This window comes from Hibiscus syriacus, unplaced genomic scaffold, assembly GCF_006381635.1.
Source record: "Hibiscus syriacus cultivar Baekdansim isolate YM2019G1 unplaced genomic scaffold, ASM638163v2 tig00111409_pilon, whole genome shotgun sequence".
NCBI lineage: Eukaryota > Viridiplantae > Streptophyta > Magnoliopsida > Malvales > Malvaceae > Hibiscus > Hibiscus syriacus.
In genome coordinates this window covers 1,422,137-1,442,053 of record NW_024063086.1, presented here as the reverse complement: position 1 = coordinate 1,442,053, position 19,917 = coordinate 1,422,137, and the positions used below count along the sequence as shown (strand labels likewise).

The window sequence follows — 19,917 nt, the reverse complement described above, 5'->3', positions numbered from 1 at the left end:
TTAGATTGATTATTTTAAATAATTTATTAGTATGGATTGATTTATTTTAAATAATTTATTAGTATGGATTGATTTATTTTAAAATATGGATTGATTTATTTTAAATAATTTATTAGTATGGATTGATTTTTTTAAAATATGGATTGATTTATTTAAATAATTATTAGTATGGATTGATTTATTTTAAAATATGGATTGGTTTATTTTAAATAATTTATTAGTATGAATTGATTTATTTTAAAATATGGATTGATTTATTTTAAATAATTTATTAGTATGGATTGATTTATTTTAAAATATGGATTGATTTATTTTAAATAATTTATTAGTATGGATTGATTTATTCTAAATAATTTATTAGTATGGATTGATTTATTTTAAAATATGGATTGATTTATTTTAAATAATTTATTAGTATGGATTGATTTATTTTAAAATATGGATTGATTTATTTTAAATAATTTATTAGTATGGATTGATTTATTTTAAAATATGGATTGATTTATTATTGTAGTTGTATGGATTGATTTATTTTAAATAATTTATTAGTATGGATTGATTTATTTTAAAATATGGATTGATTTATTATTGTAGTTGTATGGATTGATTTATTTTAAATAATTTATTAGTATGGATTGATTTATTTTAAAATATGTATTGATTTATTTTAAATATTTATTAGTATGGAATGATTTATTTTAAAATATGGATTGATTTATTATTGTAGTTGTATAGATTGATTTATTTTAAATAATTTATTAGTATGGATTGATTTATTTTAAATAATTTATTAGTATGGATTGATTTATTTTAAAATATGGATTGATTTATTTTAAAATATGGATTGGTTTATTTTAAATAATTTATTAGTATGGATTGATTTATTTTAAAATATGGATTGGTTTATTTTAAATAATTTATTAGTATGAATTGATTTATTTTAAAATATGGATTGATTTATTTTAAATAATTTATTAGTATGGATTGATTTATTTTAAAATATGGATTGATTTATTTTAAATAATTTATTAGTATGGATTGATTTATTCTAAATAATTTATTAGTATGGATTGATTTATTTTAAAATATGGATTGATTTATTTTAAATAATTTATTAGTATGGATTGATTAATTTTAAAATATGGATTGATTTATTTTAAATAATTTATTAGTATGGATTGATTTATTTTAAAATATGGATTTATTATTGTAGTTGTATGGATTGATTTATTTTAAATAATTTATTAGTATGGATTGATTTATTTTAAAATATGGAATGATTTATTATTGTAGTTGTATGAACTGATTTATTTTAAATAATTTATTAGTATGAATTGATTTATTTTAAATAATTTATTAGTATGGATTGATTTATTTTAAAATATTGATTGATTTATTATTGTATTTGTATGGATTGATTTATTTTAAATAATTTATTAGTATGGATTGATTTATTTTAAATAATTTATTAGTATAAACTGATTTATTTTAAAATATGGATTGATTTATTGTTGTAGTTGTATGGATTGATTTATTTTAAATAATTTATTAGTATGGATTGATTTACTTTAAAATATGGATTGATTTATTTTAAATAATTTATTATTGTAGTTATATTGATTATTTAAATTTCAGTATTGTAAAACTAAAATTATTTAAATATCAGTATTGCAAAACTATTTTAAGTTTAAAAAATCAGTTTATTTATATTTCAGCTCATTTTAGCAGTTTACAGACATTAAAAAACAAACAGTCTTATTCTTGCATACTGCAGATTTTTGGTCCACCTCTTCTGCTGCAGATGCCTGCAGATGTGGTCCGCAGACTGCAGACCTTTTACCTCTACAAAAACAAACACCACCTTACTTCCGATAATTTTAAAATGAAAGTGTATCCTATCAAGTACAACCTATAAAATGACCACACCTAGAATTTGGGAACGAGATAAAAAGAAATGTTCTTCTATTTAAATTCGTCGAGAAAAGATCGTTAGAACTTATAAAAGGCCTGATCTCGATGTTTTTAAATAATCGAACATCCTTCTTCTTTTTAAAAGGATAGGTAATTTTAATTTAATTCGTTTTATTTTATTTTTATCATTATTCGTGCATTTAAAATTTCAATTAATAATAAATTTTCAAATGGAATAGTAATATTTCTTTATTTCGACTGGACTGAGGACTGGCTGCTTTAAGGAATAAGAGGCATTTTGTTCTAGATGGGAAATAATTAAATATTATTGTTTTACATCCTAAAATTCTAGGAATATTATCCAAAGGTATCTTAAATTAAATTAAATTCAAATCCATAAGTTCGATTGCAAAGATAACTAATTAATTAATTAGGTACTAATTTAGGGCCATATGGGGGTGCTAACCCTTCCTCACGCGTAATCAACTCCCGAACTTATTTTTATGGGACACATACTTAAAAACGTTGTTTTAATAATATTAAAATTAATTTTATTAAAATGAAAAATAAATTGGGTGCCCAATCACACTCTAGTCAAAGATTGGTGGCGACTCCTCGAATCATTTTTTTACTTTTAAAGGAAACCCCAAATTAATTGAGAAAAGACTTTAACTCACCTATTTTTTTAGAATTCGTTTCGACAACTTGACGACTCTACTGGGGACATTTAGAGAGTCAGGCGATTAGTCAATTAATTAATTGTCTTTGCAATGAAAATTACGAATTCATCCTAATTTAATTTTTGATCCCTTGTTTGATTAAAATAAATTTGTGTTTGCAATTTGATTAACCACTAAATAGTTGGACTAATTCATTTTCTAATGTTTTCAGATTAAATATATCTTAAAGGGAACTGAGAATTGAGATTTGTGTTATCAGATTGTGTGTTTTTCGTTTTTCCTCACACACTATGCACTTGAATTATCATAACATTGAGCTAAAAACCCACTCCGTCTCACTTAAGTAGAAGTGAGAAGCTACTCCCTCGTGATGGTTTTCACCTCTGTATGGGATAATAGATCGCTCATAGGGCTCACGCCTTATGGTCCTTGTGATGATTTTCACCTTTATATGAACATAGGAAGGTGTATCCCCATGAATTGAACTCGATCCGAAATCCTATGATGGGTCATGATTGAGGGTCTGGAAGCTCAAGGGGGTACCGACAAGGACAAATCAAGAACCTTTTACTTTAGAGTCGAACCCATCATATAATGAACCTAGGACTCAAGCCTAGGTGGAGTCTAACCAAACCTTAGAAATCCCGTGATGAGAGAACGCAAGGAAATGCTTTTAATTTTTATAGTGTAATTTTACTTTCCAAATAAATGTACGGGAACTAGAAATCATGCGATTAGGTTTTTTTTCCAGAATAATCATGTGAACTAGATGGCATGAGGTTAGGATTTTTATGATTAAACAAAGCATGAGGGTAGAAATCATGTTTGGGTAGGATATGTTAAATCATGATTGGGTAGCCAGCTTGTGAGGGTAGGTTTTATTGAGAAGCTATATTATGCTCAATGATTTCTTTGTGATTACTGACCAATTTTATTTTTCCTTTTTTCATTTTACATTACACTATTCATTCCATGGTGTTGATTCGTGTTCGATGTCCATATAGAAGCCTAGTAATATGGAAAGAATGATCCAAAAAGAGGTTGAAGATAATGCAAATGTTTTAAGATGGTCCGAGCAGTCCCAACTTATAAATGGAGATAACTTACTGCCTGGATATATGTTAGATTTGAATGGTTACACTGACATCAATGTTCGTCAAAATGATCTAAGCGACCTGAAGAATATTTGGGGAGATGGGAAGCAATCGATAAACATATATTATATCAGTTGTATGGAGACATTTCTTACCTCTTAGACGTCCCAATAGACAGTGATTTGGTTAGAGCTCTTGCACAGTTTTGGAATTCTTCCTATAACTGCTTTACCATTGGTTTAGTGGATCTAACGCCTACAATAGAGGAGTATCATGCTTTGATCCGTTGTCTGAGATTTTAAAATGATAGGGTGTACACCAAGTCACCAAACAACCATTTAGTAAAAGTTTCTTTTGATGATTGGAATGAGTGAGGAATGGGTCATTATAAGTATCAAGAAGAAAGGAGATAGCGAATACATCACTTGGACTGCTCTTCGAGAGGTAATTCATCATCTTCCTGACAAAAGAAAGAAAATGAATCTGTTTGCTCTGGGTATTTATGGGTTAGTCATATTGTCGAAGGTCCTGGGGCATGTTAATATGTTAGTGGTTGATTTATTCGAAAGATTGGATATATATGTGGACCCTATTCCAACTATATTAGCAGTGACATTCCATTCTTTGAACTCTTGTAGACGAGAGGGAGAAGGACGCTTCATAGGGTGTGCACCACTTTTGCTAGTTTAGGTCCTTGATCACTTTAAACACGTTAAGAAGGCATCTGGTCGAGTATTTCTAGAAGGGTTTTCACCTTTGAAAGATTTCCTTTCCCGAGAATGGCATGGGGGTTTCAGTGAAGAAAAATGGATGGTCATTTTCAAAGATATCAAAGATGGTGACAGATCATGGTGTTCTTCATATAATCTCTCTTCGGAAATACTCTATAGGTGTGGAGAGCGAGATTGGATTCCTTTTCCAGGCATATGGGTTTCATGGGATATTCTTATTTACTAGTTTCCATGCAATATGGATCAATACAGTTTATTAATGCAACTTGGGATTTATCTGGAATAAAATTTGTATTCAAAGGGGAGCAATTTAAGAATAAAGTCAAAGGGTTTGCTGACGCATGAAATCAGACTCGTCAACTAAATCTCTTCACTTTTGATCTGAAGCTTTAACAAGAATACGAGGAATGGAGAAGTAATTGAGTTAATAAAAATATATTGATGGTCAATCCTGAAAACACTCAGTCAATGGAAGAATATCTTAGAGTAGTTCTATCCCATATGGAACTAGCCAAACATGATTTTGAATCTGAGAAAAAGCAATGGAAGGAAACATAGCAAAAGATGGAAGATGAGGTGTACCAAAAACAAGTGGAAAACGATATCCAAAAGGGTCGAGGTGATCAAATTGAAAAAGTGGAAAAACAACTCCGATTGGATTTTAAAGATCTTTAGTTGGCACACCAATAAATGGTAAAAGATCATATGGTCGCTAGCTCAAGCAAATCATCTATAAAGTGGAGGCAAGAAGTGCCAAGTATAAAGAGAGAGGCTGGGGAAAGTAAGGAAAATCTCAAGCAGAGCAGACATCAGGCCAAGATGCTTTCACAAGAAAAGAGTGCATTAGAACAACAAGTGGAAGAGAGTCAAACCCAAAATGAAAAACTGAAGGACAAGATCTTGAGATTAGAGGTAGCACTACGATGATACCGAAGCTAAGAAAGTAGTTCAAGTCGTGGAGAGGTTGAAAGCTTGAGGAAGCGTGTGAATGAACTTAAGACTATGGTCCAAGATTTTTAGAGAATGGAAAGTAAACTCCCGAATATCCTTTATGAAGGAACTATACAGTGGCGTTATTGTTTGAAATAGGCTAACTGGAGAGTTAAGCAAAGGGATGATCTTATTGCTAGCTATTTGGATCATTCTCAGGGAGTAACTCAATACTTGGTCGGCTTGGCACATGAAGCTGCTATTGTAAGTGAAGAACTGGAACCAGAGACTGAAGAAGCTTTGAGGATCCTGGAATTACTTGGGCACATGGAACAATTAGAGGAGATATTTCAACTCTATAAGTGATATGTTTAAACCTCGTAATCGAACTTTATTTCTAATATAAAAAGTTGTTCTAAGGAATAGCTCTAGAGTCATTGCATCTGCATTTTACTTTTCGTATTGCATTCATTTATAGTCATATTTTTCATATTTATTAGTAAAACATCAATATTAATAAAAAGACTATAGGCAGAATACTGGGAACTTTCAAGAACCCGTATCACACTAGGAAAAAGGTAATGGATGATAAAATTTCCCATATTAAGAGACTCAGCAAGAGATACAAGAAAACATGAAGAATATGCACGAGGATATGTTGAAAGCCCAAAATGATATGATTGTTAAATTTGTTGGATTACTTAAAGGGAGAAATCTCAAACATGGAAATGGTTTGATACCTGATACTATAACCGAGGGACCACTCTACCCACCAGGATTTACCCTGATTCATTCCCACACACTCTAGGAAACACATGTTCATACAGGAAGGGTGCACATTAATCTAGTTGGTGGTTCTGTGAACTTATATCTTAGAGTGAGTTCACACTAGGAAGAACATCAGCATAACCAAGTCCTATTTTTTGATGAAGAAGCCAGGATAGAGAAAAAAAGCCAGTTAGAAGAGAAATAGAAATAATTGAAAGAGGAAATCAGGGTTATGAAGGAAGATACTAGAGTGTATGGGATCGATGCCAAGGAGCTAATTCTGGTTCCTGATTTGGAGATACCTCCCAAGTTTAAATTTCCTGATTTTGAAAAGTTCGATCGCACGAGATGCCCCTCCGCTCATATTAGAATGTTCTGCGGGAAAATGACTGCTACATAGGTGATGATCAACTGTTAATCCATTTTTTCTAAGAGAGTTTGGCAGGTTCATCCATTTGATGCTATAATCAGTTGAGCAGAGTTAACATCAGGTTGTAGAAGGACTTGACCAAAGCCTTTATAGAACAATACAAGCATGTGAAGGATGTGAGGCCTAATCGAATCATACTGCAAAGCATGCAGAAGAGATCCAATGAGAGCTTCAGACAGTATGCTCAGAGATGGAGGAATGTGGCTATACAAGTTCATCTGTCACTTGAGGAAGAGAAAACAAACATGCTTTTTGTGAACACTTTAATAGCTCCTTTCATTGGGCACCTCATAGGGAATTCATCCAAGAGTTTTGTTAACTTTGTTACAATAGGAGATATGATTAAAATGGAAATCAAGAGTGGAAGGCTCGATGGAGGTAAGTCTACTAAGAAACCATCAGTGAGAAAGAATGATAACGAAGTTAACAATGTGGGGAAATATGACTCCAATAAAATCATTGTGTCTCGACCTCAAGCCACATGAACAATTGCACATAATTATACCAGACAAGGAAAAAAAAGCCAATGAAAGAGAGAGAAGCCTTAGTTTGACCCAATCCCCATGTCATATAAGGAATTTTTCCAAGTCTTGTATGATAGACATGTGGCGTCACCTTACCATGTGTCGCCTCTGCAACCTTCATACCCCAAATGGTATGATGCTAATGTCCAATGTGAGTATCGCAAAAGGTTTCATGGACATTCTATTGAGAAATGCATCACCTTTAAGAATATCATCCAAAGGTTAAGACAGAAGAACGTCAAAAATGTTGGTGATAATGAGCAACCAAACGTGGCTTAGAACATATTGCCAAACTATATGAGGACATAAATCAATGCAATTACTGAGGAAAAAGGAAATAAGATCATAACAAATGTAAATGAGGTAAAATCATCCATGAAATAGATATGGGGTCAGATGATCAAGGTAGGCCTATTCGTCTCTAGTCTAACAGTTGAACAAGTTGAGAATGGGAATGTATACCAGTATCACAATCGTGAGTGGCACACCATACAAGATTGTTCTGAATTATGAGCTCTAGTGCAACGGATGATGAATGATAAAGAGATGGAATTTTACAAAGAATTTGTGGAAGAAGAAGCAGAGATTTATGCATGCGAGGGTTCTTCCAAGGGAGTTTACCATGCCAACTGTCCTTTAATCATCACATTTAAAACTCGAGTGGCATAAAAAGTAACTCTAAAAGTAATAATCACACCTCTATCTCCATTCCCTTACAAAGGACAACAAACAAGTCACTTGGAAATATGAGTACAAGATGGATAATATGGAGAATAACAAAGAGGAAGTGGGTGAAGTAGGCCATTTCACCAGGAGTGGGAGATATTACTCTCCATATCAACCCAAAGAGCCTAGGAAAAGAGATGCCAATAATAAAGGAAAGAAGGTTGATTTGCTGATGAAAGAGGATGAGCCAGTCATCAATAAGCCATTGATAGAAAACGAGGATGTGGAATTTCAAAATTTTTTGAAACACAATAATTATAGTATTGTTGAACAGTGGCACAAGATACATGTTCGCATCTCGATCTTTGCTCTCCTATTGAGTTCTGAGGCACATTGAAACACGTTGTTAAAGGTTTTGAATCAAACTATCATGTCAAAAGACTTACATGTAGATAAACTAGATAGGTTGGTTACAAATATCCAATAAGATAACTTCATTTCCTTTTCTGATAACGAGATCCCATCTAGGATGATTAGCAGCCATAAAGCTCTACATATCACTATCAGATACAAGGGACATGCTTTATCTTGAGTACTAGTTTAAAATGACTGCACTAAATGTAATGCCATTGGTGACCCTAGAGAAGTTTCCTGTTGATAGTACATACGTGAGGAATTGTCAGAGCATCATTCAAGCATTTTATGGAACCAAAAGAGAAGTGTTGGGGAAAATTGACATTTCTTTAACCATTGGCACGTCTACCTACGAAGTTGCGTTCCTCATAATGGATATCATGCATACCTACAATTTTCTACTTTGAAGGCCTTGAATCAATCAGGTAGATGCAGTTCCATCCATGTTACACTAAAAGCTCAAATTTATGATCGAGGGGAGGTTGATATGCATCAAAGCTTAGGAAAACATCATTGTTTCTATTTCCACTACAGCCCCTTATATTGAAATAGAGGAAGAAGCCCTTGGATGTTTTTTTAGGTCTTTGGAGATTTTCAATGCCACATTCATGGATGAGGGAATGAAGATATCTAAGCTTACATTGTCCAACTACACCCGAATGGAAATCAAGTTGACTTTAGGAAGGGAAGAAAATATTAGAAAGGGGTTAGGGAGTCGTCTACAGAGATTAGTTAATCTCATATTTCCAACTACTAAGAGAGATTGCTTCAGTTTGGGATATCAGCCAACCCTAAGAGAGAAAATGAAGGGAATCCAGAAGAGCCAAGAAATGATAATAGAAAGGATAGATGGAGAATACCTCAAGTGGGAGCCATTGACTTTCACACCACTATATGATACCTTTATGTCTAGATGTTATATGTTACAAGGAAGTAAAAAAGTCAAGAAACCCATTGTCGAGGATGCCCTGGAAGATCTAAACATTAATGTTATATTGGGTGATGAGGTTGAAGAAGGAAGAGTTGTAGGGGTGGGCCCACCAGGATTCGTGTTAAAAATTAGATTGTTGAAGAATTGCCTGTGGTTTACAAAATTATTTCAGAATAATACACGAAAACTTTCCCTATTGTCTAAACACGGGGCAATAGGTGACATTATGTAAATGGTTAACCTATCTGTCTTTATTTTTCAATAAAAGATGCATTTCTATTCATTCACAAAGTGGCAAACATTCTCCCATGCATTCTTTCATTCTTTATTATTCATATATATATTATTCCGTTCTATTTATCTTTATATGGGATAGATTCTCCTATATGTGTATATGTATATATATCCTCTCGTTCGTTATCCTTTCAGAACCCAAATATCAATAGCATTAATGACGATGACATTGACCCATAGATTGATTTCGAGCTACCCATATGTCAAGCGCATATTGAGGATTATGATAATGACGAAGAATGTGACTTGCCTTCTAAATTACTAAAAATGGTGGAAAAAGAGGATAAACAGATTATGCCTCATGAGGAACCTACTGAAACTTTGAATTTGGGATCATATGAAGAGAGGAAAAAAATAAAGATTGACACCACTTTATCAGTCGATGGACATCAGAATTTGGTTGAGTTGTTACAAAAGTACAAGGATGTGTTTGCTTGGTCATATGAAGACATGTCGGGTATGGATACAGAATTGGTGGTATATAAATTACTGATAAAACCATAATGTAAACTGGTGCAACAAAAACTTCGAAGAATGAGACCAGATATACTGCTAAAAATTAAAGAAGAAGTGAAGAAACAATTAGATGTTGGATTTATTAAGGTGGCCAAATACCCATAGTGGTGGCAAATATTGCCCTGGTACAAAATAATGATGGGAAAGTTTGTATGTGGTTGACTACAGAGATCTCAATAGAGCTAATCTGAAGGATAATTTTCCTTTACCACATATAGACACTTTGATGGACAATATCGCTGGATATTCCATGTTTTCATTCATGGATGGGTTATCTACATATAATCAAATAAAGATGCATCATGAATATATGGAAAAGACCACGTTTCTAATCATGTGGGCCATGTTTTACTACAAGGTGATGTCGTTTGGGATGAAAATATAGGGGCAACATACCAGATAGCCATGGTAATATTGTTTCACGACATGATATATAGGGAAATAGAAGTTTACGTAAGGCCAAGATAGAGGAAGAACATGTCAAGAATTTGAATAAACTCTTTCAGATATTGAAGAAGTGCTAACTAAAACTCAACCAGAATAAGTGTACCTTTGGGGTAACATATGGGAAACTTTTTGGGTTTGTAGTGAGCAAAAAGGGGATTGAAATAAACCCAGACAAAGTCAAAACCGTTCAAAATTTTTCAACCCCACAAACACAAAAAGAAGTTTGAGGATTTATGGGGAGATTAAATTACATTGCCTGATTTATCTTGCAATTTACTGAGATATGTGATCCCATTCTCCTTCGAAAAAATAACTTAGAAGTATGGAGTAATGATTGTCAAAAAGCTTTCGAAGCAGTTAAGCTATATTTTTCAAATACCCCAATCTTAATGCCACCTATCTCGGGCAAACCATTAATTTTATACTTGTCGGTATTTTGAGAATTCAATGGGATGTGTATTAGAGCAGCATGACCAAACTGAGAAAAAAGGGAGATCAATTTACTACCTTAACAAAAAGTTCACTGATTGTGAGGCTAGGTACTCACCGATCGAAAAGTTATAATGTGCTTTGCTTTGGGCTACTCGAAGTCTCAGGCAATATATGTTGTATCACATCACTTGGTTGATCTCAAAACTTGACCTTTGAAATATCTTATGGGTGTAAATACTCTATCTAGAAGATTGGCTCGCTGGCAGATTCTATTGTCGGAGTTTGACATCTAATATGTAAGCCAAAAAGCAGTTAAAAGGAGTGCCATAGTAGATTTTATCGCAAGCAGGGCTTATGAAGAATATGAGCAATTGAGTTTTGATTTCCCAAATGAAGATTTGATGGCTATTATAGTAAAATAATTTATTACTTCTACAATTGATCATTAGAAGTTGAATTTTGATGGTGCTTCAAATGCCTTGGGGTATAAAATTAGGGTAATTTTTGTCTCACCTATTTGAGAACATTATCCTTTCACCAGTCGACTGAATTTTGATTGCACAAACAACATGGCTGAGTATGAAGCTTGTGTTCTACGTCTTAGAGCTTCCATTAAGTACACAATAAAGACTCTCAAAGTATATGGGGTCCAGCTCTAGTAATTTATCAACTCAGAGGTGAGTGGGAAACAAAAAGATCCCAAATTGGTGCAATACCATAAATTGGTCATAGAACTTATCGAAGAACTTGAAGAAGTGGCATTCAATTACCTCCCCAGATAAGAGAATTAGATGGTAGATGGTCTGGCCACTTTGGTAATAGCCTTTAAAGTGAGTGAACATTCAAATATGATGCTCATTGAGATGCATGCTTATGAGTATCCAACCCATTGCTATAGCATCGAAGAAGAAGAATATGGAAATCCCTAGGATTATGATATCTTGCAATACATTAGATATCAAAGTTATCATGAGCATGAAACTGAGAATGAAAAAAGAACTATTAGAAGGATTGATACAGGGTATGTTCTTGATGGTGAGATCTTGCATAATAGAAGTCCAGATCACGTTCTATTAAGATGTGTGGATGCCAAAGAAGCTAAAACAATCATCGAGGAAGTACATAAGGGAGTGTGTGGTACCCATGCCAATAGACATGCAATGGCTAGACAAATAATGAGGTTTGGTATTACTGGTCAACAATGGAAACTGATTGCATCAATTATGCCAGAAAATGTCATAAGTGCCAAATTCATGGAGAAAAAATCCATACCCCTCCTCGCCCAATGCACGTGATGATAGCTATGTGGTCGTTCTTCATGTGGGGCATGGATGTCTTTGGACAAATTACACCCAAGGCTTCAAATGGGCATCTTTTCATCTTGGTGGTATTAGACTACTTCACTAAATGGGTAGAGGTGGCTTCTTATACAAATGTCACTCAGCCAATAGTCTGCAGGTTCTTAAAGAATGAGATCATTTGTCGATATTGTTTTCCAAAAAAAACATCTCTGACAATGCCTTGAACGTAAACAATAAGATGATGGAATCAGTCTCTGAACAGTTCAAGAAAAAATAGTTCAAGAGCCTTATAGATTAGATGACTGAGACTTATAAAGATTGGCATGAGAAGTTACCACTCACTTTTTTTGCTTATCGATCTTCAGTACGGACTTCAACTAATGCAACTCCATTTTCTTTGGCCTATAGAATAGAACTTGTGTTACCTATTGAGGTAGAAATTCCCTCACTTCGAGTTTTGTTAGAGGTTAAGTTAAATGAAGTAGAAGGTGCAAGCCAGATATGACCAATTGAATCTGATTGAAGAAAAAAATATTGAAATCCATTTGTCATCATCAGATGTACCAGAGGCATATAATACGAGCACATGATAAGAAAACTCGCCCATGAGGATTTCGTGAGGGATATTTGGTACTTATAAGGATCCTACCCATTCAAAAAGATTTTTAAGGGAAGTGGATGCCAAACTGAGAGGGTCCTTATATTGTGAAGAAAGCTTTTTCTGGAGAAGCTTTGATTCTCACTGAAATAGATGGACTAGACTTACCCAACCCAGTGAGCTCTGATGTTGTCAAGAAGTATTTTGCCTGAAGAAAAGAAAAAAAGAGAACCAAAGTGAAAACCCAAAAAAGGTATTTTGGCTATAAAAGAAGAGGAAAAAACAGTGAAATGAAAAAGGATAGATAAATAAATAAAATGGAGATTCAAGATGAAAATCCGTAAAGGGCGTCTTGAAACCAAAGGAGATCTCAAGTTTAAAACCTACAAAGGGTGGCTTGAGTTTTGTTTAAATTCAGGATTCGTGCATGGTAGAGGTCCTGAATTGATTATGAAGTTGAAAAGGTTTCTGGTTTGAGTGGCAACATCAAATGGTGATCAGAGTTAGGACTAGAGATTGAGAATGACCTGATTGAAACAATTAGAAAATAAATTGAATGTAGGCGAGATTAAATATTGGTTTATGGCATCTATTATCTGGAGATTTGGTAGTCTAGAGGGAACTTCACACCCTTACACATTGTCACAATTCTCATGATCCCTTTAACAGAAGCTACACTTGAGTCACTCTACGGCGTGCCAGTTCAAAAGCATCCTTACTATTGATATCTGTGGGCACCTACTTCATTTTCTTTTATTTCTTCCAATTAAAATTTTACCATGTATTTACGCAAAAGCTCTTTATATTTATATAAATAAAAAATAGGTCTTTTTCTTGTTGGGATTCTTTTGCAAGCATCTTTCATTGAAATTAAACACATGTAGTTTAATTTGAAAACATTAGATCATCATGTATTATTGTGCAAAAAGTTAAAAAGTGCAGGTGTTTTGAAGTTGACAACGATCTTAGCATGAATCTTGCATGATGATGGGCTCAAGGAAATTAAAACCTTAAGGTACATAGAGAATTTCAACAAGTGGGGGATAACGCAAAAATATTTATTACCAATTGGAAAGATGAACTATGAAACCATTGAGTGTTCATGGAAAAGAGACAATGATCCTTTATTACCAAGTGTGTTTGGGGTTGAGTAAAATAAAAAGGATTTGCAAGCAACTGGTCATGAAAACTAGGGGTGTGTAAAAATACCCGACCCGGTTGACCCAACCCGTTGACTCGAACCTAAAAAAACCAGTAATTTTCTAAAAAAATTTACCTCGTCGGGTCGGGCCCGGGTCACAAAATTGAATTTTTTCGAGTACCAGGGGTTATGGATTTTTAGGGAAAACTACCTATTTGGTCAATTATATATTATCTAATTTATGTTTTGGTCACTCAATTATTATTTAGGATAAACTACCTATTTGGCCACTTATGTATTATCTAATTTATGTTTTGGTCGCTCGATTATTATTTAGGTAAACTACCTATTTGGTCACTTATATATTATTTAATTTATGTTTTGGTCACTCGATTATTATTTAGGATAAACTACCTATTTGGTCACTTATATATTATCTAATTTATGTTTTGGACACTAGATATTATTTTTTTCAAAATTATACCTAACGTTACGTTTTGATTCTGTTTTGGTCACCCATATTTAAAAATGAACAATGATGCTAACATGCCATTTTTTAATTATGTTTGAATGTTGGACTAACATTTTTTAATTATGTTTGGATGTTGGACTATGTAATTCAAAGTTTCGAACATTTAAATTTGTGTGTGTTTTTTTAATTAATAATTTGGAAGAAAAAAATCAAGTATCCAAGTACTCAAAATACGGGTACCTATAAAATTCGGGTACCCGATTACTGGGTACCTGCAACATCCGAGTCGAGACACTGGCCGAGAAATCAATTACCCGAAGATCCGACACTACAGCAAAACTGTACATTTGCGGCATTTTTTTTTACCTATAGCGGCGTTTTTTAGTGCCGCAAAAAACACCTGCGGCGCTATAACAAACGCCGCAAAAAGCGCCGTTGAAAATAGCGTCGCTAAAGTTCGCGGCGTTTGGTAACAAAAAATGCCGCAATAGGTAACGATATATAGCGGCGTTTGTTGGACAAACGCCGCAATAGGTGTTGATATTTAGCGGCGTTTTTCCAACAAACGCCGCAATAGGTGTTGATATTTAGCGGCGTTTTTCCCACAAATGCCGCAATAGGTGTTGAGATTTAGCGGCGTTTTTCCCACAAACGCCGCAATAGGTGTTGAGATTTAGTGGCGTTTTTTCCACAAACGCCGCAATAGGTCTTGAGATTTAGCGGTGTTTTTCCCACAAACACCGTAAAAGATCTGGTATATAGCGGCGTTTTTTAGAACAAACGCCGCAAAAGGTCATATCTATAGCGGCGTTTTATAATACAAACGACGCTAATTACCTCTCTATAGCTAAAAGAAATTGATTTTGCAAATTAAAACTAATTTGCCAAATGTTGTTTTCTACTCTTTTATTACCGAAATTTAACCTGTAGCATTTTCCAATAAACTTGACATCCATAACAACAAACTTAAAATCCATAACAAGAAAAATGAAATACATAATAATAAATCAAAGTTTACATTAACGTAAAATATAATGTAGTTCAACATTATTAACTATAATAAACAATAATATCTAAGATATTTTGCTTCTAATCTTACACATTCTTCAAAACTCTTTGTCAAAATGAGGCGCTTAAATTCAAAGAGATAAATCCAGTTTATATGGGAAAACAATGATGCAGAGCTAGTATCGTCCTGTCATTTCTTGCACATATATTTTGCTTCATGAGGTCTTACTCCAATTGGCATGCCACTTGAAAAGGCCCCATCCATGGCAATGCAAACCCGATCTCTAGTTTCATATCCAAATAAATCATCAATTTATATGAAAATCCATTATATCTTACGTTAAAAAAGTTAACAACACATTTCTGCATGGTCAGTCCCAGCAGTCAACAACTCTATGGCATGGGCAACCATCATGATGATAAGCAAAATATAGAGATAGATCTTAATAATTGTGCAGAAACATCCAAGCTTGAATTTCATGATAACTTCTAACAGCTTATCGGACCACACATATTTTAAATCAATAGCACCCAGAAAAAGGCTCCAAAACTGCATTCCTAACAAACAGAAAGATATAAAGATGGAAATATGACAGCTTACCAAGGACCAAATCCTTTCAAGCATTCTGCTAAAACAACCTGAGAACAGACAAAAGCACAATCTAACTTATAGATAAGGAAGCAAAAAGAGAATTTAACGGAGATTGTAAATTAATATTTTTTCCTCATTTGTCACCTCAGTATTTTCCCCTAAAAGCTATACAAGGAAAAGAAGCAATTATACTTTGCAACTAGGCAAAGTATGACAAAACCAAAAAATGCAGAAAGACTAAAACTCTTACCCCATGAGAAATTCACCATAACCACTTTTTTGTTTTCTTTTTTGTTCGAAACTTGTAAGTTCATTGATATAGATGAAATATGCTCAAGATAAAAGCACTCACCCAGGGCACGTAAGCTATCGTAAAGGTAAAAAGACCCAGAAAACTCATATGTATAAAAGGATTTTGCTTGCTCCACACATAAACCTACAAGTTGTGGTGAATAAGATGGCTTCCAAAATGGCTATCAGAAAACATAAACACTGAATAAAACGTATTTTGAATGTAACCGAGCGCATATAGGCTTACCATCATGAATGTCAATGAATTGCTTAGAAATATGATTATTTCAAATGATGCCGACAGATAAGGTATCATTTCGCCAATAAGCACAATGCCAGTTAAGACAGAAGCTCCAAACAAGAGCATGTAAAGGAAATCTGTAGTCCTTCCCCTAAAAGTGTTCTCTTCAAGGAGTTTGCAGTATCGAGCAAGAAAGAACATGTGAAACATGAAATCCAAATCTGGCATATAAAGGGGTACCATGTTAAAGGTGCTAATCGATTTGAGATTACTATATTCAATCATAATCACATAGACATGTTCGGATAAGAATTACAAATCATAAAGATATTCAATGTCATTCATGGTGTAAACTCCAAAGAAAGTTAAAAAAAATGAAGGGTGATATAGAATTGATTTTAGTTCTTAAAGCCTAACTCCTTTCACTTCTATCGACACTGATTCTATTCAAGCTTTTAAAACAATAAGAATAGACAACTGCATTTCCATACTTTCACTAAAAAATGGAATCATAATAGAGTCGACTCTTATAGTTTCGGTAGGAGTATGTATATTTATTGAGCAAAAACATCCATGACATTTTCATAATTTTGGTCCACCGCATAACAAACCAGAGATATCATAACATCCAGACATAAAATCACATGAAATTTACCCATCTTGCGGAAGTATAGGAAGTTAGTAACGAGGCGCCAGAATTGATAATGCTTAACCACAAGCGTAGGATTCAAGTACAGATTATAAGGTGATATTATCTGCAAAGAAAATCAGATTAGCACAACAATGCAAACAAGTTCTAATTCTTATCAAAATCACGATGGGAATATAAATCATAAATTGCCTTTCATACAAAAAATGTTTCCTGCCCAAATTCCTAACTTTCTTGAAACATGAGTGAAAACCCATGGGTCAAATCCAATGTAAATCAATAAATTTCATTAAATTGAGACAAACACGGATCAAAACAACCTAAACTAACCACACCCATTTGCACATAAACATAAAAAAAATGTGTCGAAATCATTGAAAATTGAAACTCAACAATCAAAATCATTGACCATATTGAAAAATAAATAAATCCAGAAAAAAAATGGAATAAGAGGCATACTTCGAGAGAGCAACCAATATTGATTACAACAGAAACTGTGAGATAAGAGCGGATGATGACCGGCATCTGCTTATACCATTCTTCAATGGCTTGAGCCATATTCTTTTAATTTTACAAAATAAAAGAGAGCTCATTTTCAAATTTCTATAACAATAAAAAAGAACAAAAACAATCGAAATGAAAACTCGATCAAATTGAAGGACTTGTACATATAGGGGTTAATGCGAAAAAAGAAAAAGTAAAGAAGAAAGAAATGATTCTAACCTTTCCTGTGGAGAGGAAAATTTTCGAAAATAGAAACATGAAATCAAAATATCCCAAACAGAAAAAAACCCTAAATACAGAGAGTTATTAGAGCTGGAGTTAGAAATTTAACCCTGTTTATGTGTTGGAGTTATGCAGAGTAAAGCAAAGGGGAAATGATAAGCCTTTTCCTTTGGATTAGTAAAACGGTGAAGGGACCGAAGCAAAGAGGGAAAGAAGAAAATAGAGCAGCAAGCAAATAAATTTTCTGGGATCATGATGGGCATTTTTAAACAACAGATTTGTTGGGTGTTTGCAACCGACGGAAGCAGAAAATGTTGCGGCGTTTTTAAAGCCAAACGCCACGAATATACCAAACTATTGCGGCGTTTGTAAAAAAATGCCTCTACAGTACTATTATGTTGCGGCGTTTGTTAAAAAACGTCACTGTAGATGAAACCTATTGCGGCGTTTGTAAAAAACGCCGCTAAAAGTACTACTATTTTGCGGCGTTTGTTGAATAAACGCCACTATAGATTAAACCTATTACGGCGTTTGTAAAAAACGCCGCTAAAGTACTACTCTATAACAACGTTTGTTAAGAAACGCCACTATGGATGAACCTATTGTCGCGTTTGTATAAAAACGCCGCTAAAGTACTACTCTGTTGCGGCGTTTGTTGAAAAAATGCCACTATAGATGAACCCTATTGCGGTATTTTTATACAAACGCCGCTAAAGTATTACTATATTGCGGCGTTTTGTATAAAAACGCCGCTAACGTTACCATTTTGTGGTATTTGGAGTGTAAACGCCATTGTATGTTTAAAGTTAGTGGCGTTTACTCTCAAAACGCCGCTAAAAACGCCGCTGTAAAACAGTTTTGCTGTAGTGCGGGTACCCAACACTTCAGGTACCCGAAAACCTGGGTACCTGAATTTGCACACCCCTAATGAAAAACGTGGGTTTCCAATCATGAAGAAGAAAATGTCGTATTCAACCCAAGCATATTTGATCAAAATTGCTAGTTGGGGGTGAACTGGTGATGATGCTCATGCTCTAGACTTGACTAATTCATAAGAAAGTAAACAAGAGAGGGTTCTCCTCTGAAGAGTAAAAGATGCCAAAAAAATTACATTATTGCATACATTTTAGCCATAAACAGGATAATGACATTCATAAATGCATGATAACAAATGGAATCAAGTATTTACAAGTCTTTCAAGAGGAAACTGAAGATTAGTAATGTTGAAACCATGAGATAAAAATAACCAATTCAAAACCTCAAAGAGAGAGGAGTTCAAATAACACCAAAGTCAAGGCAGATTTCTATATCTGATGGTTCCGAGACGAGTTTCCACAAGAGAAATTGATTTCAAAGATTTTCTTGAGTATTAAACCATCGGATACGAAATTTTCAAATTCACGAATGAACACTAACAACTGGTAATGTTAAATTTACAGATTCGATCTTCTTAAAGAAAAAAGAAACAAATTGATCCTGATTCAGTTTTCCCCAAAGAGAGGTGGAGTGAATCAAAGTTTCAAAATCTAGTCTCCCCTAGAGAGTAGCTGAGCAGATCCTTATTTTTCATATTTGATCTTCCTGAAGAGCAATGAAGCAAGTCAACCTTGATTTAATGTTTCCTGAAGAACAGTGAAATGAACCAAAATTTTCGAGTATATCTCCCCTAAAGAGTAGTGGAACAGTTCCTCATTTTTCAGATTTGGTCTTCCTGAATAGCAACGAAGCAAATCAACTTCAATACAACCTGCCCTGAAGAGCAGCAAAGTGAATCAAATTTTTTCATATATGATTACTTGGAAAAACTGCGGAGCAGATCACATCCGACCTACCCTGAAGTTGCAGTAAGGCGAATTATTTTTTAGAACCGGCCGCAACCAAATAAAATTTGTATCTATTTGTCTTTTCTCTATTTTTGCTTATACAATAATGAACAAAGAAGGGCAGCTGTAAATACGTATTTTCGTCTAGGGTTTTGTTTGAGCTTTATATATATACATATGTATTATTTTCTTTAATAAAACCATTAATTAATGTTTGATATTAAGTGTTCTGGGCTAATGATTGCTATTAAATATATAGGTCAGGTACCTAATATATAATATGTTATATATAGTGTAAGTATATATT

At 33.6% G+C, this 19,917-nt stretch overlaps 1 protein-coding gene across 1 annotated transcript; it reads right to left on the bottom strand.

The window, feature by feature from the left end:
* Positions 1-16,190: 16,190 nt before the first annotated feature.
* Positions 16,191-17,692, bottom strand: LOC120162838 (derlin-2.2-like). Its single transcript, XM_039172910.1, has 4 exons — positions 17,521-17,692; positions 17,068-17,167; positions 16,419-16,633; positions 16,191-16,316 (listed from the first exon to the last, which is right to left on the bottom strand). Exons 1-4 carry the CDS (start codon positions 17,617-17,619, stop codon positions 16,191-16,193), a joined length of 540 nt encoding a protein of 179 aa, XP_039028841.1. The 5' UTR covers positions 17,620-17,692.
* Between the last annotated feature and the right edge of the window lie 2,225 nt (positions 17,693-19,917).